General features: G+C 45.8%; 2 protein-coding genes across 3 annotated transcripts; one reads left to right on the top strand and one right to left on the bottom strand.

The window, feature by feature from the left end:
* Positions 1-12,226: 12,226 nt before the first annotated feature.
* On the top strand, positions 12,227-16,329 carry gprc6a (G protein-coupled receptor, class C, group 6, member A). Its single transcript, XM_030370377.1, has 6 exons — positions 12,227-12,426; positions 12,617-12,926; positions 13,026-13,829; positions 14,080-14,295; positions 14,585-14,708; positions 14,832-16,329. The coding sequence occupies exons 1-6, from the start codon at positions 12,227-12,229 to the stop codon at positions 15,935-15,937; spliced, it is 2,760 nt and encodes a 919-aa protein (XP_030226237.1). The 3' UTR covers positions 15,938-16,329.
* Positions 16,330-17,416: 1,087 nt separating this feature from the next.
* On the bottom strand, positions 17,417-27,148 carry kpna5 (karyopherin alpha 5 (importin alpha 6)). 2 transcript variants are annotated; one of them, XM_030369755.1, is made up of 14 exons: positions 26,991-27,148; positions 25,935-26,068; positions 25,707-25,808; positions 25,015-25,114; positions 24,651-24,745; positions 24,321-24,452; positions 24,065-24,153; positions 23,863-23,962; positions 23,371-23,534; positions 23,191-23,269; positions 22,957-23,082; positions 22,734-22,861; positions 22,357-22,535; positions 17,417-19,752 (listed from the first exon to the last, which is right to left on the bottom strand). In XM_030369755.1, exons 1-14 carry the CDS (start codon positions 26,992-26,994, stop codon positions 19,565-19,567), a joined length of 1,620 nt encoding a protein of 539 aa, XP_030225615.1. In that variant the 5' UTR covers positions 26,995-27,148; the 3' UTR covers positions 17,417-19,564. The 2 variants fall into 2 exon arrangements, with proteins under 2 accessions (XP_030225615.1, XP_030225614.1); XM_030369754.1 differs by lacking the exon at positions 26,991-27,148 and adding an exon at positions 26,529-26,775.
* Positions 27,149-27,258: the final 110 nt, after the last annotated feature.

The raw sequence follows: 27,258 nt of genomic DNA, 5'->3' as shown, positions 1-27,258 counted from the left end.
GAGAGAGAGAGAGAGAGGGAGGGAGAGAGAGAGAGAAGGAGGGAGGGAGGGATGGGGAGAGAGAAAGAGAAAGGCAGAGAGAAGGAGCGATTTAGAAAAAAGAAGCTGAGCAGAGATGCTGCCAGTCTGCACGTAGCCCCCCCCCCCCGCGCGCCCCCGACAACCCCCTACCCACAAAAAAACCTCTCCACCCCCATCTCACCCCCATCTCACCACCGGTCCACCCATCCCAATCAGCCAGCCAGCCAGTCAGCCCAGCCCAGCCGGGCACCAGCAGCCAGGCTGCCGGGGGGGGCGTGGGGAAGCAGGCAGGGCCGGCTCTCTGGTTGGCAGGGCCCTGGTGGGGTGAAGCCTCGCGTCGACGCCACGCAGCGGTCTCCCCAGATGGCGTCACGCGGGCCGGCCATGAATGCTCATTGTGGATATGATGAATGAAATCATTCATGTCTTCTACAATTAGAAACGAGGGGGGCCTGAATTCGAGCTGATGGGGAGAGGTGGTGTTTTGGGGTGGGGGGGGGGGGGGGGGGGGGGGGGGGTGGGGGGGGGTTGGGGGTGCGGAGGGGTCTCTGCTGGTAAATAAAGTCTAATTCACCCCCTCGCCATTTGTCGTGGATGCATTCTCCGCCCGGCCGCCGTGTCTTTCAGGGGGGTGATCGGGGAACACGTGCAGACGATGCAGACGGCTGAACCACATGCAGCCCATTACTCCTCAGTCTCCATTAACATCCATTATCCACAGATGACGGGAAGAGACACCGCAATCCCATTTTAGGATTCTTCATGTCCCGGTACACACCCCAGCGTGCATTTATTCCTTTATTAGGGCACTGTAAAACTGGGCGGACTGAAGGCCCTACTAACTGATGTTTACAGATCACTCCAAGAAATAAATGAGCGACAAAGATAAAAATGGCTAAAAAATCCAAAATCCCCAATTGTAGATTTGGGGATTTTGAGGAGTGGTTCAAACGGGATTATCAGACAAGAAAGGTTTTCAGCAGGAAGCAAATGCAGACGGTCGGATGATGTCCCGGCGTGACTGTGTGTGTAATTCAGGGCGGTTCTAGCGACCGCGCTGGGAGGGACAGCATGGGTAAAAGCCCTCCTCACACACACGCTGTCGTCTTGGTAGTACCGTGACATTGGAACCAACACGCACACATTGTTCCCTATCACTTCACCAGTGAAATGTCAGGGCCCCCTCACTTCATGCGAGAGAAATTCTTCCCCACCCACCCGCGTACGTGTATGTGTGAATACACGCGCACAGGCTCACACACACGCACGCACACATGCGCACCCGCACATGCATATGCATATGCACACAAACAGACACAAAAGCCACATAGACACAAAGACACACGGCGAAACACACATGCAAAACCACACACCCATATACACACACTCACACAGTATTGGGCACCGCTACAAGTTTTCATTTAAATATCAAAGAGCATGAGAAGGTGGCGAGAAGGTCCTCAAATAAGTATATTTGTTGGTCTGTATCCTTTCAGAGATGTGTTATGTTAATTCCTATCCAAATTGGCAAATGGGACAATGTACGCTTTTGTCGCAGAGTGCACAGGAATTTTCCTCAACTTCCATGTGAATCCCTTGTTGAAACCTTATCTGAAACTTAACAGCGAAACATCCTCAGGATAGGAGGTCAAGTTTGTTGCATGTAGTATCAGTTCTTGCCTCCAGCCTCACAGTCAACTCATTCTTTAGAGACGGGGGTTTCAACAGGGGTTACGAGATCTGACTTTTACTACCACACATTCAATAGTAAGAACATAAAGAAAAATGTCCAACGAGTGCATTCAAATATCAGGTAGATGGATAAGACCGGAATTGGCAGCTGCGGACCAATAAGGATACACACCTTAACATTGAGGTGAATACCCTGGTTTTCTTTTTTTTTAAAGACCCCTCAATAAAAAAAGAATGATGAGCGGTGTAAAATAACACCATGACTCTCAGCCTGACATCAATCTCTTGAAACACTCGAAGAGATTGTTTGAAAATAGTTTGGAAATAAATTGAAACAGTTAATTAAGATTCATTGTAATCAAAGAAAGCAAAATAAGTGTTCTTCTTACCTTCAAGTATTCCATAGATTAGAATAATGCATAAATCGTTTGGTTTAATTGACAGAGAAAGAGATGTTATGGGAAAATTGGTGAAGTCATAATTAAATCATTTCAACCTAGTGCATGTTTTTGTGTGTGTGTTCTCCCAGTATCTCCCCTGTTCAGTGTCCATCCCTGTTCAGAATGGAAGGAGCAGTGAGCAGCACACCGCATAGTTGTTAGCAGTTTCTATGACACCAAAAAGTTCTGCACATGATAAAAAGAAAAAGAAAGATTGCAATGTCATGCCTAATTTCTCGCTTGTAACCTTGCCTATTTCCTGCCAACTCACTACAGCAATCAAAGAGTCGCATGCCTCTAACCAAACCCCTAGCTCAAGCCTCCACCTCCACCAACGTTGTACCGTACACTATCTGCTTGAACTTTAGACATCCACTTAAGATGGCTTTCTGAGACTAGGTAAATCCAAATAGCTGGTCTTAATTTAAATGTTCAATCAAAGTGCAGTCCAACAATGGTGCAAACCACAACAGGGGAAGAAGGGGCATGAGATATAACATTTGGCCTTGACCCATGTGACTTTGTTGTCTCTGTTCCCAGATCCAAACTCTGACTTGTGAGCGCTGCAGTGCTTGATAGCCCTCCCAAGCGGATTCCATATTGGAATGCATCAAAAAGCAACCCAACTACCGACCAAAGAACAACTGAAAGGTGGAAACTGAAACATTTATAATGTGGGTCAATTGTAGACTTTTATTGACTGCTAAAAACTACTCTTGGTAAGTTGAAAAGCTGTTGAAAGGTAAATATTCAAATATTACTCCTGATATGAGCCCAAAGCAAGAGGAAACAAGGAATAAAAATACCCAAAGGAAGGAAGGAGGAAAGGAAGAAAGGAAGGATTAAAGGAAGAAAAGGAAAGCACGAAAAAAAGAAGAGAGGGAGGAACCACAGAACGCCGGATTTGTGCCAAAAGCATTTTTTTATTGAGTGCAGAATCCATCCAAAGGACATGATGAAATCCTCCCTCCCTTTCTCCCTCCCTTCTCCCCCCGCCTATACCACCACCATCCTGTTTTCCTATCGGTTTCTCCATCCCTGCCACCGACAAGCCCCCACAGCACAAGTTGCATCGGCATGGGTCAAACGATTGTACCGTCTATCTGGAGAAGACAAGATAAGAGTGTCCGCCAAGCGCTGCCTACACTCACGGGGACGCACCTCGACAACAAACGCTCCGCGTATCTGATGAGCATCTCCGCCATATCTTATCCATGCACTCTGCCACAGCTGTCCTTTGAAGCGGGATAAGGGGCTGCTCTTGCTGAGCTCCGGACCGAGCGCTGGGTCTCCTGTTACGCAACCATTATCTCCTTAAGGCACCATAGGCCCCCGGTCTCACGTGTCGCCGGGGGCACCAGATTCCTCAGCATGTAAGTCTTCAGGCAGACATGCATGGGACCCGTACTCCCCAGAAACCGCCGGCTATCACAATGGAAGGCAGCCATCCTGCGGTGGAGGGATGCACTTATGAACGTAATGATAGGATCGCACGGTCCTTGTCCGTGCCTTAAGTGTGTTTGGTCTCTGCAATCAGCCCACTTTGTTAAGCCCCTTCGCCTTATTGCAGAGAGAGGCAACACCAACGCTGTGGTCGCCAGCTTAGGTCGTAAGAACGTTTCGGATTGACTGAATACTTTTTGAAACAGGCAGGCATTTAATTTCTCGTCATCAGGATAGTTTCAATCTTTCCAACAATCCTTTTACAGATGTTTGTTTTGTGTGATTTGGCTGCAAACAAATAGCTCCAAATAAAATTGACTGGGTCTAATTGGTGTACTTGATTGCTTGCAGAACATACACCACTATGAGTGCTTATTGATTGGTTGGAGCAAACAACACTCACTGTGATTGACAGAATCCCAGGAGAAGGTTATGGGAATTACAGCTGTGTCTTGGCAGGGCCGGAGACAGTTTAGACTCAAGCCTTTTGAAGCATGTTGTAAATCTCCACCCCCCTCTTTCTCCATCTCTCTGTGCACCATCATCTGCCTCTCTCCTCCTTAAACTGTGACCTCTCTACATCAGCACAGACACAGGCTGAGGCAAAAGCATGCAAGTAGGAACAGCAATAGGATTATGGAAATGTTTGTCATGCTGTACATGTAGACAGTATTATATTGGTGGCTTGTATTGCTCATCCTCTCCCACTCACCCAGTAGATACCTGCAAACAGTCACAGAACAGATCTATCTTCAAGCCCACGCTCTATTATGCTTTGGCCAGAAGCTGAACACAGATTTAGACCAAAAAACGTAAGACTGAGGTCAGAAGGCAATTTCTATCTTTCTCGCGTTTTCCTTTTTGTTTGGTGCCTTGTCTCCGAAAGGCTTGTATTGTGCGATAGCGTGCAAGTGATATAATAGGATTCAGTTGTTCATTCAAAAGTTCAACAAGCTCGCCAGTATGAAAGGGCTCAGGGAAAATCTGTGGAGATATCAAGTAATATCCATCTCCATCATTCCAAGGAAAGAAAAAAACTGGAATGCCTGGAAGCCCTGGTGGCTCCAAACATTACAAAGTGTAGTGCTGCTGTGGTGGAAGTGGTAGGAGGGGGCTCTGCATGGGGCAGACTCTGGGCCGTCTGGAGACAGACGCTGGGGGGGGGGATGAGGATGAACTACAGAAATATATGTTGTTTTTTCTTCTAAATCTCTGAGGATCCTTAAACCTCCCCATGAAGCACCTTTGGCCTCGGCTATCTCACCAAGTAGCATTTTAAGCTTCCCTTTGTATCAACAGGGATGGGGCTGAATGTGGCCCCGTGAACGCTGTGGCTCCAGGCTGGGCCCAACCAGACCTCTTTTGTTCCCCAGGCATGCTTGGACATGCATGCTACTGCTGCTCACCTATTTTCTTAGTCCCTTTCCTTTATTTTGATCCACACTCCTCCAGGTAACATACATTTATGTATGATTATAAACTGACAGGTTTTCATAAATGTCAACAAAACATCCATAGGTACATGATGCCCGGTATATTATGTTTTATTATGTTATTTTACTCTATATATTTATAAATGTTGTTCTGTGGTGTTATGTAGTTTTATGTTGTAATAGGTTGTAGTGTGATGTTTTATGTAACGTTAGGGTTTGCTATGCTGGGTAGAATGTTTTGTTATGTTGTATTGCGGTATGTATAAGTCGCAGGTGTTTTGTTGTGATGATGTGTTGTGCTGATAATGCTGGCCGATTTGATGAGCGGTTTCAACTACCCATCGAGTGTGACTGTGGGAGTGTGTGTGGATGGAGGCTGGTTTAAGCAGCCTCACCTGGCCCGAGTCGGATTGGACTCTGGGACTGGGTGAGGCTGCACACCTGTTGCACATTTACATTTAGGGCATTTAGCAGACGCTTTTATCCAAAGCGACTTACATCAGTTAATAGTCAACCATGCAAGGCGACAGCCAGCTCGTCAGGAGCAGTTAGGGTTAAGTGTCTTCCTCAGGGACACATCAACACTCAGCTAGAAGGAGCTGGGGATCGAACTAGCAACCTTACGGTTACAAGACAACTGCTCTACCTCCTGAGCTAAGCCAACCCCACTGATTGCGCATTGAGCAATCAGTGACCACAGGTTAAACCAGCCATCACTGCACACACACACACACACACACTCAGAGAGATCGCCTGCATGGCAACATGGAGCACCAGCCCATGCTTCCTTATCTACAAACTTTACAATCAACTGGATCACAACACCAACACCCTGCCTCTGGAGGAGCCCAATAGAAGTCCACTAGGTGGAGTGTGTCAGCCACCTTGCTACAGTGACAAAGCTGCATTTCTTCATTAACTTGTATGATATACAAAGGCCTATCCGTGTAGCTCAATGAGAATGTCTCTGGACAAATACATTGACCAACCCAAAAAAATGGTGTGCAAGCGTCTGAAGCTTTCAGGAACCTGCTGGAAATCAGTTATTTTACTGAGACAGGCCCGTTTTATATTGTTACTTTGTTACTTCTAATACTTTCCTGTATAATAAATAAAAAGTAAAAAAAAAAAAAAAAAAAAAAGCTCCGCCCCCAAGGGACCGCTTGGAAGCCGTTCAGTCAACACACTGATCACTTCTCTGACTATTGAGAAATTGGGTGTAGAACAACCCGCTTCAGCTGCCCAGAACAATAACAAAGAGAACAAAACAGTTTGTTGGATGTTTCAGAACAGTTGGTTCAAGCGAGTCAGTCTTGTGTTTGGCTGACCTGAGACACAGGCCTCATCCTTAAAAACAACATTCGGTCAAACTGTTTAAGCAGAGGATATGTGTGTTCACTACCAATTGTGGTTAAAAAGGTATTCTGTGAATGTCTGGTGCGTTGCTGAAGCAATCGGTGGTATTGGTATGCCAGACAAGTTGGCGCAGTAAAACCATTCCTGTGTGTGGTGAATGAACAATAACATTATTAGCAACATCAGGGGATGACTTTCGCTTTTGTTAACCCCACACCCACACAGTTACAATTTACGTTGTCCTAATGAGGACAAATTTGAGTGATCCACCGACCGCAACCACACATGCAATGCTGGGAAAAAGTGGGAAGTGTTAAAGTCTTCCTTCTCCCGGCTTCTGTCATTATCTTCTGAGGAGACGCACCTGAAACTGATGACAAAAAATCCTCATGGAACGCTGTTGTTGTTTTGGTTCAGATAACTAATGGAAAAGATGTTCAAACAGTGTAAGTTGTGTCCAATGTAAAACACGTGGACCACAAGGCCAGTCATTTTTTTTGTTAGACAAAGTGAGCAGGTTGCATCTGTTCTCACAAAGTCTGTCAAGGCTTTCAAGAATTACATGGGCAGAAGAGTAACAAGAACCATTTGGAAAAGTTGGGAAGGAAATCCCACATTTGTTTCGAGGTGGACTGCAGCCAAACGTAATGAAAGGAAAACATCTTATGCAGACCATAGATATTGTAGGTATTTAACATCAGCCCACATGCATCCACAGACCCAATGTTAAGTAACGGCGGGACGTTGTACAATCCTTTATGTAAGTTCTATCAGTTTCATTTCATGACATTGTTTTGTGCAGCCCCGGCCTCACGCCAGGGTAGAGTCCCCAAGTGCTGTTGTGAAACAGTTATTTTGCAACAATTAACCAATGACAGATAGCTGTTCTTGATACAGACCAGACGCCAGAACACCTCCGCACTCTGTTTACCCCCCTCCGCGTCTTGGCCTCACGCAACACATGCTTTTTATGATCACAAATGTGAGCGCACGTATAAGTTACATGTACTTATATTTCGGTTGTAAAAGAGCATTAGTAAAAAACATACTGTATGTGTATAAGAACAAACAAAGGCACACAACTATGCATGCTTTCACATGATTCACACACACACACACACACACACACACACACACACACACACACACACACACACACACACACACACACACACACACACACACACACACACACACAAGCACACACACACACACACACACACACACACACACACACCCACACACACATACACACACACACACACACACACGCAAACACAGACACAGACACACACACACAGACGCATAAACAGACACATTAACACACACCATACTTAACACCCGCGAGTGGCCTTTAAATGTGTATTCCAGTGTAATACGTCACTTTTAGACATGATTGCAACGCAATATTCCTGTTTAAAGCTACAACTCATGCCCATGCCACATCTCGCCCAAGGTAACTGATGATGCACCTTAATTCATTAGAACTGACACAAATAATCACAAACACATGCACTCATGCACTTGCCCGCACACACACACACTAAATAAATAAATAATACAAAAAACACAGTTTACGCATTTCTTTGGAAAAAGGTTAGTCATCAAATCCATTCCACAATCCCCTCTATTGTTATCACTCTGAATTGCAGATTCTTATTCTTCAGGGAGAACAGCAAGCACACCATGCACATACACATTGACACACACGTTGATCATCCCCACACCAGATGGGAATCAAGCTAAAGAAACATTGCAAAATACAGCGGGTTTCATCTGACCTGCTGTTGTTTAAGCGTCACCCCTCTCTCCCTGTTGCTTTTCCTTGTAAAGGAGCTGCATTAAAACTCCTGGTGATTCATTTCCCTCTCCCTCCCAGCTGTGTCCCCTCGCGCTCTCACCCTGGTCCCCCTGTGCCACAGCTGTGCCATCCTAGCCCCCCCCCCCCCCCCTCCTGACGGACCCTCTCACCTCTGCTCCCTCTCCTGCCATGGGACTCGATTCTTCCTAGTTGGTGGGTGGAGGGTGTCATTGTCCCTGCTGCTGCTGCTGCTGCTGGGGTTGGGGACGGACATCCTCTTAGGCTCACAGCTCTAGGGATGCAATGCAAGTGAGAAGCAATTACGATGAAGGCAAGGCTATTACTGATGTGTGCACATTTATATATCGTGCGTCATGCGTCACGGCAACCTGTCTCCAGGCGAATTGGGAGGCGAGACGACAGGGTGTTGTGTGTTTGGGGACTGCAGACGGTCAAGAGCTAGACATCGGCCGGTCTACATCTGTGTCGGTCAGCATCGTCTGGCCTTTCTCTCTATACCTGAGCGTTTTTCGGCTCAACCCACCCGGACCACCTCGCTCTCCGGGCTCTCTTGTGTTCGCCCTATCTGCCCTTCACCCCTTCTGTGTTTAACTAATGGGTATGAGAGACATCTGTACAGCAGGTGAGTGTGGGGAGGATGAGTGGAAGCAGATCGGCAGTTCATGCCGTAACCCAGCCAGCTCAGGGGACAGCGTGAAAATAATGAGGCAGCATCAAAGACCATGACCTTTTTATGATTCAATTGTAAAGAGCAATAAAAAAGCTCCAGAGAAGCTCTCCCCCCTTGGGCTGTGTTCACTGGAAACGTTGAGCGTCTGTCCGTCCCTCTCTCTCTCTCTCTCTCTCTCTCTCTCTCTCTCTCTCTCTCTCTCTCTCTCTCTCTCTCTCTCTCTCTCTCTCTCTCTCTCTCTCTCTCTCTCTCTCTCTCTCTCTCTCTCTCTCTCTCTCGCTCTCTCTCTCTCTCTTGCTCTGTCTCACGTTATCTGTGGGGAAAGCCTAACAGGGCCTCCGCTGATTTGATTCAGACCTCCTGCTCTCCACTGTGGTCGCCGCTGGCTCTTTCCCATGGCTGTATTGTTTCACAGCTCAACTTCCACGTGTGGTCGTACAGCCGTTAAGATACATTTCCGAGGAAGGATCTAGTTGGCCGTCTTTATGTGCGTGTGTGCTTGTGTGTCTGTTTTGTTTGCGTCTTTGTTTATCAAATTTGTAGCCGGACGTCCAAAAGGGTTCCCAGTGCCCGTGATCTGGAAGCAGATCTGAACAAAGCTTGGGTATTTTCTCTGCTTATTAACCTTGGTTTAGGGGCCCAGGTGTCTAGGTAAAAAACTGTACATTTTCCCAATGTAACAGTATTATCACAGTGAGACACTGGCTCATATGACATCACAGCAATAAATTAACTATTTACTAATGTCCAAATATTAATAAAGAGAGGGTTGGTTGCCGTGAAAGCTTTGTGTAGCTCTTGGCTTGGTTTATTTCTCCAAACAACAGTTGCGTGAAAACCCCACCCCAGCGAGAGCAGCTGTGAAATGGCGTCACATCGGCCAATGTGTTGGGGTTCCAAAGGGTTTATGAATAATTGCTAGAAAGTGTTTTTATGATTTTCAAAATGATATGGTTAACATACTCAGATGCATCACTATGTTACCAGTGATATAGGCAAAGGAGAAGAAGATGGTGTACATAAATCGCTACAGAGATAAGGAAGAGGAAGATGAGGATCACAATAGTACAGATTGTTGGTAGGCTCATGGATTTTCTTTAGATTTTCAGTAGCTCTACCGTCACACACACACACACACACACACACACACACACACACACACACACACACACACACATTCTTATGGGTGATGATCTGAAGCTCTATCTGGTGTAATGATTCAAGGTACTATGAGGCAGGCAAATAAGGTTACAGTTAAAAACACACACTATCATCAGGACCTCTTCCTAACGCTACTGGATGACTCAATATGCTTCCAAAGGGAGACCATTGGGAGTGGTTCCCACCTCTGAGTGAACTGTTTTTTTTCCGTCAGCGTTTGGGTGTGTGTGGAACAAGTCATCCGAGAATCATGCACATTTTAGGGGCTGCAACGACAAATTGCGCAAATCTGTCGCCAATGTAAGAACACGAGCAGAGAGCAGACAGCAGACAGCAGAGAGCAATCTGCCTGCCAAGTAGGCTACAGCTGGTTCAAGTTAGGGCCCCTGTGTCCGCTCACCTGCATCACAACCCGCTGCAGCGGATCCTGCTATCAGTCACTCTCATCCATAACACTCAATGGATGCTAATTGTGTTGGTATTTCCTTTGTCAACAAGGCTTTAGGCGTTACACGCTGAGTTGACAGTGTCTGGGGGCCCCGTTTTTCACACATGCTTGCCAAGGATGTGGGGCGGGAGCAATGTGCGAGGCGTTGTCATGACAACCCATGCTTGATTATGTCCATAAGTTTCACAAAACAAATAATTCAATTCAGTGTTTAGCGTTTCCTTGTTTTTGCTGAGTGGCTGCAACCCTCAAGTGAGAGTGAGGATCGAGCAGCCACAGATGGCGGGAGGGTGCGGTATGGTGGTGCTGGGGGGGAAGGAGGAGGCATGCTGTTTTCAATACCTGCCGGCTTTTAACCTTATCTCCCACAACATTACTCTCTTAGATCAATCGATAGAGAGATAGGTAGGCCTACTTTATTCATCCCTTGGGGGAAATTCAACCTCTTCCTCACACACACACGCACCACATTGCAGATTGGCACAGCACACTCCTGTCATTTTATGTCTAGACAAAATGATCTACGTTACCCACCCTGTCTTTAATGCAGTGTGAATCAGTCATCTAGAATGATAAACATCTTAATAAGTCCTGAAATGACAAAAGATACAAGCCATTGCAAAGGTGATGGGATGGGAAGGATTTCAGTGTCTCGCTATGGGGTAGGCTACTTGTAAATTTCCGAGTTCCTCGGTTCCCAGGAAAGAGACATTCCTGCTCCTGCCACTCCCCCTAGTGGCACTTTAAAGGATATTCCACACAGGATAACGCTCCAACAGTGACGCATAGTGGAAGAGCCATTCACTTTTTTCGTTTGTAGTTTTCATTCATAAATTTGTACATGATGGTGATGATGATGTTTCAAAGTATACGGCAAATATATATCATATATATCATTATAAGATTCAACATGTATGATCCCAAATAGATTTATATAAAATGTTAATTGTCTGATGAAGGGGGGGCACCTCAGCTATCCCAAATAGTATGAATAATATCAATAAATTCACATTCAATAATGACATGGCATACAGTGGAAACATACCAGTATAGAAACAGCAACTGGGGCAATGAAGAAATTAACAGCTGTTACACAAAAACACCAATGCATGAGATACAAGAAATTAAGTATAAAAGGTGTACTTGCAGGGGAAATATGAAATAAATTGAAAGAATCTGTGATATCTGTGTCTAAGCGTGTGTCTGCCAAACATCTGTTTTCGCTATGCCAAGTCAAAATAATCATAAATGTGTAGACTGTACAGAAAAACATGGGGATGTCAGTGATGTCTACATCTGATTCCTGGGCATCAAACCTGTGAAGCAGGTTTAAACAGTATCATATTGATGTTTATAGATACTAGATGTGTCATCATGCCCTCATCCCCCATCAGAGAAAGGCTGACACAGAAACCCATTCTTTGTTGTTTAGTTTTTTTAACCAAAACTAGTCAACGTTTCTAGTTCCATGGAAAGTGGGAAGGCCTCCTACTACAGGTAACTAGGGCATGGGGGGGGGGGGCTTCTAGGCAACAGGGAAGTGTTTATTGAAGATGCTTACGGTGAGAAACAGAATCACTGTGCCAGAGGCACTCAGCTCATTCAACCAGGAGCGATAGCCAAGGAGAGAAACAACAGAGGAGGGAGAAAAAAGAAAAAAAAAGACAGTAAAACTGGATGTGACAGACAAGTGTAACACAAGACCGTAAAACCGGCACAGAGTAGAGTGCGGTAAATAGAATGAGCTGCACGGGCCCTCTTCTCAAGGGGCTGCTCCTCGTGCTGCCATTGCTGGTGAGGGGCCACACCAGGGAGGCTGGGACCAGACCAGTGGGCGCAACACGACCGGGGGACTTCATCATCGGTGGGGTGTTTCCCATCCACCAGGACGTGCAGAGAGACAGCGCCTTCTTTCCACCCCAAATGCAGAAATGTGTCAGGTGAGATCACACGTCATGTATAATAGCTCAAAATAGTGGCACCTGTCCCACGGGAATTTTATTGGCGAATCAATCCTCAACTCTCTTCTTTTGTGTCTTTAGGCAACTCTGAGCGATCCGTCGATGACACTGTTGACTCTGTTCAATCGATGATGCCACATACACTTCCCTTCTTGTTGACTTCCAACAGCTTCGACAAGGGCGGCTTCACGACGGCCATCGCTATGATCAACGCCATCAACACTATGAACAGGTCACCGGCCCTGAAGGAGGTCGGCGTCACCCTGGGATACCGCATCTACGACTCCTGCTCCGACGTGAGCATGGCCCTCAGGGTCACGGCCGACTTCACCGGTAAGGGGGATTGCAGCAGCAGCAGCAGCGAGGGAACCAACGCCACCTCTCCTCAACCCCCGCCCGTCCTGGCCGTTGTTGGGGCGCAGCACTCAGAGATGTCCATCGCCATCGCCAGGCAGCTCACACTCAAGTCCATACCTCAGGTAAGATTATGCGATAACGAAACGACACCGATTTGACAACCAAATGAACTGCTCATCAGTGGTTGCAAGGAATTCATCATCCCTTTTTATTTTATCTAGATCAGCTACGCATCGACTGCGGCCATCCTGAGTGACAAGGCCCGCTTCCCCGGCTTCATGAGGACCGTCCCAAATGACAAGTACCAGACGGCCGCCATGGTGCAGCTGCTGAGCGACAACAAGTGGACCTGGGTGGGCATCCTCACCACGGACGGGGACTACGGCCGCTCCGTCAAGGACAGCTTCGTGTCCCAGGCCTCGGAGGTGGGCGTCTGCGTGTCCTTCAGAGAGACCTTCCCCGAGTCCCTGTCCAACCCGCAGCTCTTTCTCTCGGTCCGCGCCGCGGCCAGAGCCATCCTCAGCAGCCACAGGGTGAAGGTGATCGTGTCGTTCGTGAAGCCCATCCACATGATGCACCTGACCCAGGAGCTGCGGAGGCAGACGCTGCAGGACGGCCAGCCTTTGGAGGCCATGAGGAGGATATGGCTGGCGAGCGACATCTGGGCCACCACCAGCTCTCTGAGCAAACACATGAAGCTGGAGGAGGTGGGCCACGTGGTGGGCTTCACCTTCAAACGTGGGGACATGGAGTCCTTCAACCGCTACCTGAGCAAGCTGCTGAGCACTGGGCACCACAGCCCAGTGACCAACCCTTTCCTGGATGAGTTCTATGCAGAGCTGAACACCAGCCAAGGCGCCATGGATGCTATTACGTTAGCTCACGCTGAGGAGAGCCTCCAGGAGCACATAGACTATGATAAAGTGTTTGGGGTTGAAATGGCCGTGGGTGCAATCACTCACGCTGTCGCCTCCATCTGTCGATTGAGGGACTGTAAAGAAAATGGCACAGTGCGACCATGGGAGGTAAGGGACAACTTTAGGTTTGGGTGTTTCAGACAGTTCACAGCTATAATGGTGGAGTTGGCTTGACTGTGTTTAGTTAACAGAAGCCATAGATGGCTCTTTAAAGAAGGCGGGGAAAAAAAGAAAAACGTTTAGACATGTTGCATGTGTCCATTCATATTGTCTTTTCAACAAATTTGTTTATGGAAATAAGTATTATGAAATAAGGAAATAAATATTGTATATATTTATATTATTATTATCATTTCAGGTCCTAAAAGCTTTGCGAAACCAGTGGTTCCCGATCAGGGACAAGAACTACAGCTTTGACAAAAAAGGAGATATCAACCTGGACTACGACATCACTCTGTGGAGGACTGAAAATGGAAGCATCTACATCCACGACATTGTGGCTGAGTACAGCACTCTCAACCACAGCTTTGTTTACGTCAGTCACCTTGCTAGGAAACAGCTAACGGACCTAAGTGTAAGTAAGGTCACAGACACACTCTAACACTTACAAAATAAAGGGTAATGTTTACTCAAAACATAATAAGTGCGTTGGTTTACATCGAGAGCAAAATCCATCCAGTGCTGACATGGGCATAACTATGTTAATCAGTTATTTTTTCTTTGAAAGCCGAAGACAAAGTCAATGTTCTCTACTCAAACAACAAATTCAAATTAGATTTTATTTAGATTTTTTCCCCCAAAATAAGGCATTTATATATATAAATATATACAAGCTTGTTTAATTTTGCACTTCTCTTTTTCAGAGAATTGTGTCAAAATGCTCAGATACGTGCCAGCCTGGACAGTCCAAGAAAGTAGCATTGGGTCAACACACCTGTTGTTACGAGTGCATCAACTGCACAGAGAACTACTTTTCTAACGACACAGGTGAGAAACCTACCCACGCATTCACACCTACAACACCCAGTCATGCTCCGAGTTTGTGTCCTGAATCCGTCTCTGGTGCCCTTGTTCCCGCCTCCCTTCCCCCCTGCACACCCTCCCTTTCAGATTCAGTGAAATGCGTGCGCTGCGGCAGCAACATGGAGTGGAGTCCGGAGGGCAGCTCGCGCTGCCTCCGCAAAACCCTCAACTTCTTCTCCTGGAGGGACGGCTTCGCTGTGGTGCTGCTGGTGCTGTCGGCCGTCGGCATCCTGCTGGTCCTGCTGATCGCCGCTCTGTTCCTGCACCAGCGCCACACCCCCGTGGTTAGGGCCGGCGGGGGGCCCTTGTGCCAGGTCATCCTCCTCTCCCTGGTGGGCAGCTTCACCAGCGCCACCATGTTCGTGGGACCGCCCAGCGTCCGGCTGTGCGAGGCCCGTCAGGTGCTGTTTGGCGTCAGCTTCACGCTGTGCGTCTCCTGCATCCTGGTGAAGTCCCTGAAGATCCTGCTGGCGTTCCAGGTCAACCCGCGGCTGCAGCGGGCCCTGCGGCAGCTCTACCGGCCATACGTCATCGTTGCCGTCTGCGTGGCTCTGCAGGTAGGCGCGTGCACCTGCTGGCTGGTGCTGTGGAGCCCGTTCTACCACGTGGTCATGTACCCCACCACCATGCTGGCCGAGTGCCACGAGGGCTCTTACGTGCTCTTCGGGGTCATGCTGGGATACATCGCGGTGCTGGCACTCGTCTGCTTCGCCTGTGCCTACAAAGGCCGCAAGCTGCCTCAGAAGTACAACGAAGCCAAGTTCATCACGTTCAGCATGCTGCTCTACCTCATCTCCTGGCTGATCTTCGTGCCCGTCTACGTCACCACCTCGGGGATCTACGTGCCGGCCGTGGAGATGGTGGTCATCCTGATCTCCAATTACGGCGTCCTCAGCTGCCACTTTTTCCCCAAGTGCTATGTGATTCTCTTCAAGAGGGACCAGAACACGGCCACGGCCTTCAAGAAGAACGTCTACGAGTACTCAAGGAGAAACCTGGACTCCGTGTCCGTCTCGGACACGACCCTGCCCGGGGAGAGGTTTGCGGGGCCGTACATCATAAGCGTCCCGTCTCTCTTCCGGAAGTCAACGGGAAGCAGCAGGGCTACGAAGGCCTCCATCAGCAGCAACAGCGTCAGCATCAACTCTGATGTAGCAGTGAGACAGCGTCACAGGAGACGGACGAGCATATGAGGTCATAGCAATAGCGATATTGTTGTACATAAATGTATATATCTTCAACTCAACCACAGACCTTTACGTTTGGTCAGACCAACATTCAGACCAAAGGATTGCCGGTGAGCATGTTTAGGAAATGTCTGCCTCACCTCATAATATATTCCATTAGATATTATGGTAATGTATCTTTAGTTGCATTGTAATGCAGCTCTACATATACAACATGTAATATCTATAGCTGCATTGCTGTGGATTGCAATGCATATTGTAAACATATTGATTATGACTGAATGAACAACAGCCATCTGATTGTGATGAACAGTGAAATCCATAGTATATCCCGTCAATTTAATTTTTTTACTTTGATTCATAACTCAGGATAATTTGTAATGGACAATTGTATAAAATGTGAATAAGATGTAAATAAAGAAACATTTAAAACACTGAGTCCAACTGTGTCCAGGTGAGGGAGTGCTTCGTCGCCCCAGGCACCGCTGGTTTCCATGTTTCCTTTGAATCAGTACCATTTCATGAAGTGGCCAAACTGGTTATCTGACGATGAAAACAAAAAACGCTCAACGAAAGAGTAAAAGAAAGGAGAGAGAATATGAGGATGAGAGAGGATATGTTTGTGTCTGAGATAATCTAGTATGTTAATATAAATCATTACCGTCAGAAATGTATATATTAACATCACTGTTCTATTTTTACTCAACAGAAACTACATTTCCCAAGGAATTGAAATGGAAGGCATTAGAATTGAAACTCCCTTAGGAATAGAAACCAAGGGAGAAATATCAGGAGAAATAAGATCATTTAAATGGAGAAACTTCCCCAGACCCTTATGAATAAAGGGATTATAATGCACAGGTATAGGGAATTACTATAAATGTATCTTAATTTTAAGGCAAAAAAAGAAATATTGCCAACATACACACACATATATATACATATATATATATATAATAGACATACCTGGGTGAGTATGTGTGTAATAACAGGATGGTAATGGACACAGTCAGTTACACAATCCCGCATTCTTCATTACCGCCTAGAGCCTTAGGAAATCCTCATATACAATGGCAGTCCATTCACTTAATGCTGACCGAGAGAGCAAACCGGTTTCAGTCAGACCCATGGGATTTCCCACAAGTTAATCTTTCCCTAATGGTTATAAATTAGGGTTAAGTGTATTTGGTCCATATAATAAGCTTGTTTATTTTGATACTGCGGAAATATTATTATATCCAAATGCCCGTTGAACAGCGTCTTATCCAGGGCTTAACAGCTGCACAACAACACTTTCTGAAGCATAAAACGTAGGTCAACAGGATTATACACAATTCAATTGAACAAAAAAGCAATCCCCTTCTGGTAAATATCTCGATCTCAACCATAACAATCGGCTGCATTTTTTCTTTTTAAAGAAAATGTTACAAAACATGCAATTCAGATTTGTCTCGTGTCCTTGCAGTAAACCACGAGTAGCCAATATTGAAACAATGGGAATATTTTTATTCAGCTGGAAGAAGAAAAATACAGCGACACAACAACAATGTGTCATATTGCTCAGCAATAGTGAAGCACATTTGCACTCCCTTATGTCAAACCAGCTAGCCAATCAATGTGAACCATTTCCAAACAGCTGTGTCAACGATTGAACAGCGCCTAGTGGTTTGCTATTACGGGTCCATTTATTTACCTTTTTTGCACTCCATCATGTCAATATTTCATAGGACGGCAACTGCCATAGTTCCAGGGAGAAAGGGCCCACAGTCCAGCCTATTAAAGATATAGGCCGAACAACTGCAGCAAACTGTAATATCGTCCTGCAGAATGGTTCAATTCTATTACGGTTTTCAGGGTTCTGTGTATTACAATCTGCTTGAGCACAGCAAATTTAATTCCCAAAACAAATACAATATTCTACCAAATTGCACCCAAAAACAAAGCAAAAATACAATCACACAAGAGATAATTAGAAAACTATACACGATTGAATGTGCTTGTTATTTTTGCATTAGGAAGATATTTTCAATTTCCGATAAATATATCAATTTTTTATCCAGGGGCTGGTTTAAGTTGAGTGTACTCTGATACAATGCATGGACATTTTTAAAGAATATGTCATGCCCAATTTAAGAAGCTCTACATTGGTTCAGGTATAGCAACACAAAACCAGTGAGACACATGAGGACCAATCAGTATCTCCCATTTAGACTTAAAACTAAATGTCAGAGTCCTCCTAAAAAAGAAATTAGGCAAAACGTCCTAAATGATAACAAAAATAATAATAATCGACCAGCTGTAGAAAAGAAACCTATGGGAGACAGTAAGTACAACAACTGCATATCAGTCAGAAATGAACTGCATAAAACACCTTTCCACACTCAACCTTATATTTAAATAATTTCAGACAGTTTCTTAAATGTATATATAATATACAAAACCTGCAATTTCGGTCTAACTAGCCATGTCCAATTCCATCAAGTCTATTGTAAGGTATCCCGAAGGATAGCGTCCCATCACAAGCAGAAAAAGAGGGTTCGTATCATACATGTCACTAGTTTCACCATGAGATGAGCATACCATTTTTTTGTTTTTTTCAAAATAGAAGTTTATGTAAATTTGTTTTTTTGTTTGTTAAGTTGAATGAACAATCCCGTTGTTTGATATGGACAGCACCTCACTTGGCCGGCTCCTGTCCTGTGTTCAACAAAATGCATTCAAACGGAAGCAGCTCAACACTACTCAACTTCAAAATAACACTACGAGATCGTTACACACACGTTATCACCTCTCGCCTATGGTCTGGGTTAGAGCGCTCAGAGTGAGCCCGGGTGTCGACAGCTCTCTGCCTCGCTTGGGAGAACAAACCATAATAAATTAAGGGGAGTATCTGTCTGGGTGGTTAGCGACTCAGTTCATTGACGGGAAAATTGCGAATAAAAACAAAATACACTTTAAGCCGTTGAGGAAGTACAGCATCCTCAGAGAAGCTTTAACGGACAAAGTAGAACGTATAATGTCATGAACAGCTCTCCAGCTTAGGCTCCAGAAAAGGTAGAAATGCCTGTTTGACGCGCCTCATTTTTGTTTTTGTTTTGTAGACTGAAGAGGTAGTTTCACATTTAAAAAGGGATAAGGAAGGTAATTTGGATGTACCAATTCATATTTTATCAAACAAAGAATAGTATTATCATTGTGTAAATATAACCACACTTACAATAAACATTGAATTTAGTTGGATATTTTTGTTTAACTCTTCCGTCCTGGAGTAAATTTGGCCTCAGCAGAGCCGCTAAACTCTAATGGAGGTAAACTAGTAACCTTTAGTACTCTGTATAGCGTCTTCGACTCTACGCAAAAGACGACGCAATTTTCTCCTCACAAAAAAAAAAACTAAAACAGAAAAAGTATACCTCTGTCTTTCCTGCCTCTTTTGTGGCGAGTGTTAGCTGCAGAAAAATGTGTGCCGAGGAGATATGAGGACAGAGTATCGAACAGCAGTTCCGGTCGGCCCCTTGTAGGGGGCACTGACTCCCTCTCTCTCTCGCACTCAGGCATTTTCGACTCCAAGTCCGGGAGGAAAGGTTGTGGGAGTTGAAGGGAAATAAAAAGGTGGCACACTGGTGGGCCGGGTTAGAGCTGGAAGCCTTCCATGGGTCCCTCCTGCTGTTGGAAGATGAACTGGCCCTGGCTCTGATCCACCTGTGGTGCGAGGCTCGCGTCCTCCTCCTCCACGCCAAAGTAGTGCTCGATCAAGTCGAAGGCCTTCTGGTAGATCTCCTGGTTCTCATGACTCTGCAAGAACTCAATCTTGTCCAGGCCTGGAAAGTGAACACAGGACACATGTATTCAGACACCCACAAAAATGGGCACCCTCATGACGCATCAAGACCTAGGTCTTTTGGAGCGTTTGTGCCGAGCCAAGGAGGTATTCCCTCCCTAGTGCCGTTGGATCGGTTCTGGTCAAATATCAACTAAACAATCTACCACCAAGAGCTAGAAAGAACATTCAACTGGCGAAGAGGCAATGATCCGGTCCTGAACAAGGATTAATAATCATTGATTTCAGGGAGGGGAAAACAAGTCATAAGAAATCACCTAATCATCATTAGCTGACCAATCACCATAACCGGGCCCTTTAAAGTTCTTGGCACACACGTCGACAATAACTGGAACCAGCTGTTGTGTAAACCCCAGCGGAGCTACAGATACAGACCACCTTAATAAGGTTACACCCACACACCATTTTAACTCAATCTCAACCACTAACACATGGACCATGTGGATGTTGTTCAGACTTTGCCTTGATCTCTGCATTTTATTATCCTGTTTTTGCACCGTTGTTGTACCCGTCACCTTTTATTGACCTTGTTCTGAATTATTGTTGGAAGGGGTTGTACTGCCAAAAAGCTAATTCCTGTACTGGAGGTTAAATCCCCCATTCATGCCGTGTGGCAATAGTAGAAACTTGAATTTGAAACCTGCACTTATATTGAGTAAGACTGGCATGCTAGTCTCATGCATTTTTTTAAAACAAATTGGCGGATTATATTTTACAGAATCCATCCTGGCGTATTCCTGGGCATCTCAGCATCGTATGACATAGCTCAAGGCATTGTGATCTCCGTCTTGATCCACACTCCAACTGAGTGTGCTGCTCATACTGTGCACAATGGTACAACATCCGCAAACAATATATCTAAACATCATGGCCGCTGAAGAGTTTGACCAGTTTCTGCATTAGCCTACATTCAAGGTTTTTATATTGCAAGAGCGAATAGGTTCATAATACAGTGACGTGAATCCTGACCAATTACGACGTAGTTTACCCATGCCTGTTTGTTTACGTACTTTAGTATCTCTAAATATGGCTGTCTGAACCCAAGCTGAACCAAAATGCAACACTGCAACCAATGACACAAAAGCCGTGAACAACATTTATCTCTTCAACTAGCTCAGAGTGAAACATGCCGTCTTTACCTCTAATGTTCTGTAGCCAACCAGACGTAATGTTCTGGACAGATGAGAGCGCGGGACAGAGCCAGTGTGTCATGCCTGTGTGTGTGTGTGTATCGTGCCAGTGTGTGTGTGTATCGTGCCAGTGTGTGTGTGTGTGTATCGTGCCAGTGTGTGTGTATCGTGCCAGTGTGTGCGTGTGTGTATCGTGCCAGTGTGTGTGTGTGTGTTAGGGCTTTGACTTCGAACTTCGTGATTCGAATATAATTCGAATATCAAAAAAAATAAAAATAATTCGAACGAATATTAGGCAGCCCTTAATATTCGAACCCGTTATGGGCAGGCCAAGAGGGAGAGACGTCGGAGAACCCATGCAGTCTATTCATAATATTGTAATGACCACGGAAGAGGCAGTGAATGAAGTATTGATTAGACAGCGATTTATTAGAAACATAATAAACAGTTGGAACACGCAAGACCGGTAACCATAGCAACGCCGGTAAACAAACCTCGCAAAGCCCAATCAAGGGCTGAATCCGAATACTCATACTTATAGTATGCATTTTGTAGTACGCCACAAATATAGCGCGTCCGAATGCTCAGTGTGCATTGTGTAGCACGGAAAACGTTTCCGAATGCGTACTACCGCCACAGTATACAACGGTAGGTCACTACGTTACCAGACTACGGGTGTGGTAACGAACGAAGAAGAGATGGCTGACCCGACACTACCAACAGCGGCTTAGAAAGACGTCATAGAAAGCGGCGAAAAAAAGAGACATTAAAAAGAGTAAAAAAGTAAAGTAAGTAATTAAGTAAAAAGACATTTTTAATTTAATAGCAACGATGACAAGATGGAAAACAGGTAACTTATCAAGGTAATTTTGCCGGCATCTGAGGGGAGACACGTCATCTCCAAACATCCGGTGGAGTTACGGCGATGTTCGGAAGAGTTCAGAGGCGTTCTACGCATAGCTGTAGACCGTTCTAGGCGTTCTACGCATAGCTGTAGTAGACACTGAACATAAATAGTATGTACTAAGTACTTGGATTCAGCCCAGGTATTACTGAAGGCATTTAATGGTCAAAATATTATTAATAAATATTCAAATATATTCGAATACTAATATTAATAAACAAACGAACTTCGAATATGATGTTTGGCCAAAAGTCAAAGCCCTAGTGTGTGTGTATCGTGCCAGTGTGTGTGTGTGTGTGTGTATCGTGCCAGTGTGTGTGTGTGTGTGTGTGTATATCGTGCCAGTGTGTGTGTGTGTGTGTATCGTGCCAGTGTGTGTGTGTGTGTATCGTGCCTGTGTGTGTGTATCGTGCCCGTGTGTGTGAATCGTGCCTGTGTGTGTGTATCGTGCCTGTGCGTGTGTATCGTGCCTGTGCGTGTGTATCGTGCCTGTGCGTGTGTATCGTGCCTGTGCGTGTCCGTGTGCGCGTGTGTGTGTGTGTGTGTGTACCGTAGGCCTCCTCGATGAGAGCACAGTAGGGGTTGATGCCAGACCCGCCTTGCTTGGCCTCCTGCTCCCCCAGACGGAGGATGTTCTCCAGGCCGTTCAGCGCCACCTGCACGATCTTTGAGTCCATGACGGTCAACAGGTCGCACATGGGCTTGATGGTGTTGAGGGACACCAGGTACCTGTGGCAACACAAGGACGGAGGCTCCGTTTGTCCGTAGGCCTGAGGCGAATATTATTGCTGTGACCATTTCGAATATGCTGATCATTTAGAGTTGCAACAATAAAACCAGGCTAGGGTTATCCAAAACCATGCTTCAGATGGTATGCATCTCACTCCACGGTTGAGGTTTGTATTGAATAAAAAAAGCCATGAATACCTCATTTGGACAGGAGTGCCACCCGAAGTGGCATTGGTGATGGCCCAAGCGGCCTCCTTCCTGGTGCGGAACTCAGCCTTCTGAAGGATCTCTATGAGCACCGGAAAGATGTTGGCATCGATCACAGTCTGAGGAGGAAACACAAGTTGTTACCAGATAGAGCCAACATATTTAAAAAGGGACACAGCTGCGCGTTTTTGTGCCCAAAACCACGATGCAGTACCTGGATCTGTGCTCGGTTTCCTGCTGTGATGTTGGACACTGTCCAGCATGCTTCCTTCTTTATGGACTCTTTGGGGCTGCTCAGGAGGTGCAGCAAGCAGGGCAGTGCCGAGCAGTTCAGAATCACCTGAAACGAGACCCGCGTCATGAGCTTCCACCCGAGAGAACACAGCAGGTGCACGCCTCCACGGAGGCTCGTTGGTCACCAAACATATGGAAAAAAAACAAACTCTACCTGGGTCTGAATGTCGTCTCCTGTCACGATGTTGCCGACTGCGCGCAGGGCAGGCGAGACCACCTTGTAGTCGCTGTGCCTGCAACGACACAACAAGGAAGACATGCAGTTTAGTCCACCGCTCCACGCCTATCCCTCAGGAGAGGGGACAGCTGAGCTGCACACGCAGGGTCTCCTTACATGAGCAGCTCAACCAGCCGGCGACACACCCCCGAGTCGATGACCGTCTGGATCTTATCGTTGGGTCCGTCCGACAGGTAGGACAGTGCCCAGCAGGCGTCCGCCAACACGTCCGGGTCGCTGCTGAACAGCAGTCTGGACAACACGCTGAGGCAGGGGGACACCTGAGACAGGACACGGTGGGGAGACGGGAATGAGTCAGCGTCCAGGTAAAGCTGGAAGTCAGGGGCAGCTCAACAGGGGAGGACTCGGGAATGCATGTGGGATATAATCTTAAAGGATTGGCTTAATGATACCGAGAGCACTTTGGGAGAGACGCATAATCCTTGCAATCTAGTGAGCTGTTTTGACATTGAATAATTAAGAAATGAGTATTAATGAGTTTTGACTATGGACTACCATGAGGCAGCCATTAAATTCTTGCCGGTTACAAAATAATCTCAAGCAATGTCGGAACCCTTGGACAAAAAACATAAGGGCAACTGGACTGACCTTTGCAAATTCTGGTGGTGGGTTTTTTCCGCGGCAGAGGTTAGAAAGGGCCCACACTGCGTTCCGGGTGGTGGTGAGACGATTGGATTTAGCAAGTAGCCTTGAAATGGGAAGAAGACGACTTCAATATCTGCACCGTGCCCAATCTCACCATGTAGCAAGCATCAACACATTGGTGAAACACACGCACACACAAACTCACTGTTTAAGGGAGGGTAGGATACCACAGTTGAGCACATAGTCTCTACACTCCGCATTGTCTCCAGCAATGTTGCCCAGCGCCCACACAGCCTGAAACAAAGAAACCACCATCACTCTCTGTAGACTCCACGCACAGAATATCAAACTGCACACGGCAAATGACTATTTCTTAACACTTAGCCTTGTGGAAGGAAGTGAATGCATTAAATTCACATATTTTTCATGATTCAAGATCCTGCTCATTAGGCGTGCCTCACCTGCTCCTGAACGTCCTCGTAGTCGGAGTTGAGCAGTTCTATAAAGATGGGCACGGCGCCCGTCTCAATGACCACCTTGGTGTGCAGGAAGGTACCGGAGGCGATGTTGGTCAGTGCCCATGCTGCCTCAAACTAATATCCGGGAACACACAAGCACACACAGTATGACTTGTACTGCAACCCCACAGGACACTGACAAATAGGAGGATCACACAGTACTTGATGTTCGGTACATGCTGTTCAGGAGGCATTCCTAAACTTCATCCCATTGGTAACTCGTCATCTTAATCACTCGATGGAATAATAGTGTTGTTGTCTGAGGCCCTTTACCTGAAGCGTGCAATTTTCGTTCCTTTTAAGGAACTCTACAAAGCAGTTCACAACCCCAGGAGTTGATATGACCTCATCTATTGGCGGGTTGGGTTCTGCGAGAAAGAGAGGGGTGTCACAATTTCAACATGTTAAAAACCAGACATTTATTTTACGAGGAAAAGAACATTGTTTCAGCTTTGGAACATGGATTAACTTGGATCACAGCAAACAATGTGAAAAAAAAAAAAGGTCCAGGGCCAGTCTTCAAGTCTGTGTAGCATTAGGCTGATTAAAGAGCTTATTCTGCTGTACTTTATTTCACAATTCTCGCTCTTGCTTTGAAATCGGCCCCATTCCCACCATAATGACATGGTAAACAAACCTTTAGAGAGTAATTTCCTGAATTTCTGTGTGGCAATAAGTTGCTGGTCTGGGTCGTCTGAGAAGATCATCTGGATCATATCTGGAGTTATGACCCCTTCCTGGAGTAACACAAGCCATGCACAATTAGCCAAACCAAGCAGATACATGTTGTAAGACCAGCACAATGAAACAAAACAAAAACAGCATTAATTAAAATCTGATAAAATAACTAAATATATAACTATAACAATATAAAGAAACATTTTGTCAATCCAATACTATGTGCTTTAATTAGCAGTGACACAACAGTTCCTGCGATAACATTATTTGTATTCTCATGAAAGGACAAAATTGCAGACTGTTCGCGGAGGCGGTTTTAACCTGTATGCGCTTTTAGCTGGAAATTACTACATTACAAGCTGACTGCGTGGCCCAAGAGCTGGAATGTTGGACAACCAATAGGCATAGCAAACAAGAAGTAATAGTAGTACAAGAACCATAGGAAGCTGGTCAATATCCATTTGCATTGACATGGTGATTGTCACTCAAGCTACAATTATTTATGCCAGTTCCCCATAGAGGAAGATACAACTTAATTATGTAAACGGTAAGGACGTTTTCTGCCCTGGGTTTATATGACCATTAATTCTTGATTCAGTTCTAAAAAGCATACACAGTACTTTATCATATCACATAGAAAATAAGACATACTCCTGAAACAGGTACAGTGGAGCTGACATCTGGATCCTGGATTGGGCATTCAAGCATGGATTCATCACCGGAAGGAACGCATACATTTCTCCTCTTGAACAACTGTGGAACAAGTAAGGACATGATATGAGTCAACCTACAGCCTTCATGTGTAAGAAAGGGATGGAACGTCATGATCATGTACATCCACTTGGACCAGGGACAGTTTTTTCCATTAAGGTGTTTCACCTGTTCCTCCCTCTTCTGTTTACGCAGCTGGATTCCTTCCTCCTCCCTTCTGCGACGCATCTCCTGAGGATTCAGTGCTTTGTTCTTATAGCTCTTCATTCTGTCGGTGTCCTTCCCTGGGCTGGCCATTGTGTCTGAATCATCAAAAAGACAGCACGGTTAAAGCAAATATATATTCATATATACACGCACACATCTGGGTTTGATCCTGTGCGGACTATGGTGGTGAGTTGGGGTCGGGGAGAACACGCCCTTCTGAGCCTGTGTTACGTTCAGGTACCTTCCAAAACCTCTTTAAATTTTAAAATTCAGGCCTTGTTCGAACGTGTTCAGCAGAAACCTCGTTTCTGCTTTAGACACAGTAAAAAACACAACAATGCCCCTAACCTAACTGCACGCCATTAGAACCGTATATTATCAACAATTGCTAGCTCGTTATTCAAATAGATGGGCCTAGCTAGCATTGTGCTAACGACAGCACACTAGAAGATGCGATCTAATGGACAAGGTATTTTAATGAAACGGCAATCAACGTCATGGCGATGTATGCGATGGTTAGGATGACATTCTTTTATAGCGATAAATGTTAGATACCTGGGTAGTTTTCATCCAACGTTAACGTTAGCATAACACAGCTCTCTGCCAGTTAGCTTAAAGGTCTAGGCTGAGAGAGGATCCTGAGGTGTAATGTTATCCCGGTCGACTGTTATGACATTTCCGGTCTCTTACGACCTATGAGTTGTGTACGAAGATCACGGAGGGAGAGTACCATGAACATGACAAAAACAATACATTTAGAGGTTTTACAAAAACTTTGACGAAGCAATATTTTTCAAACATAACGGAAACGGCCATCCCTCTATCAGAAGCCGCGCCCTTTATAACGCCGCTAACCACATTTAAAGGAAAGTCCCGCCCTCACTCTCTCCAATAACGCTCATTTGGAGCATCCCATTCCAGCCGTTCCGTCGTGAGATGAGGACCCCCGCGGAAAAGATTCTCCCTTAGGAGGGGTCTCAAGACGAGCCAACATCGTCAACACCGCCATCGTCTTACCCATTTAATAGCTTAATTACTTCCCGACGCCGTGTGTTTGTTTCCGACAGACTCTGGTGCGGCTCTTAAGCTGAGATGATAGCAATATGGCGTCCAACCAAACATTTCCCAGTAAACCCTCGGATCAACAACCACTGACGTCATTTCCGTGTCCTCGACAAACGTCATATCCGTTTTCCCAGAGTCAGCGGCTCTATTCTGTAACATCCTTTATGGATAGATCACTGCATGATCAGATCAATAAATGATTATGCTGGTTTGGTATAAA

Source organism: Gadus morhua, chromosome 11, assembly GCF_902167405.1.
Source record: "Gadus morhua chromosome 11, gadMor3.0, whole genome shotgun sequence".
NCBI classification, from domain to species: domain Eukaryota; kingdom Metazoa; phylum Chordata; class Actinopteri; order Gadiformes; family Gadidae; genus Gadus; species Gadus morhua.
This window is presented reverse-complemented; position numbering and strand designations above follow the sequence as displayed.

What these genes read in the sequence shown, in the direction of transcription:
- gprc6a (XM_030370377.1), top strand. Translation starts at nt 12,227, where the DNA reads ATGAGCTGCACGGGCCCTCTTCTCAAGGGGCTGCTCCTCGTGCTGCCA. An exon ending in GCACAGTGCGACCATGGGAG is followed by an intron (nt 13,830 to 14,079) that starts GTAAGGGACAAC and finishes TTATCATTTCAG; the next exon opens with GTCCTAAAAGCTTTGCGAAA. An exon ending in CTACTTTTCTAACGACACAG is followed by an intron (nt 14,709 to 14,831) that starts GTGAGAAACCTA and finishes CCTCCCTTTCAG; the next exon opens with ATTCAGTGAAATGCGTGCGC.
- kpna5 (XM_030369754.1), bottom strand. Translation starts at nt 26,562, where the DNA reads ATGCTAACGTTAACGTTGGATGAAAACTACCCAG. An exon ending in AACAGAAGAGGGAGGAACAG is followed by an intron (nt 25,809 to 25,934) that starts GTGAAACACCTT and finishes CTTGTTCCACAG; the next exon opens with TTGTTCAAGAGGAGAAATGT. An exon ending in ACGAGGACGTTCAGGAGCAG is followed by an intron (nt 24,154 to 24,320) that starts GTGAGGCACGCC and finishes TCTTTGTTTCAG; the next exon opens with GCTGTGTGGGCGCTGGGCAA.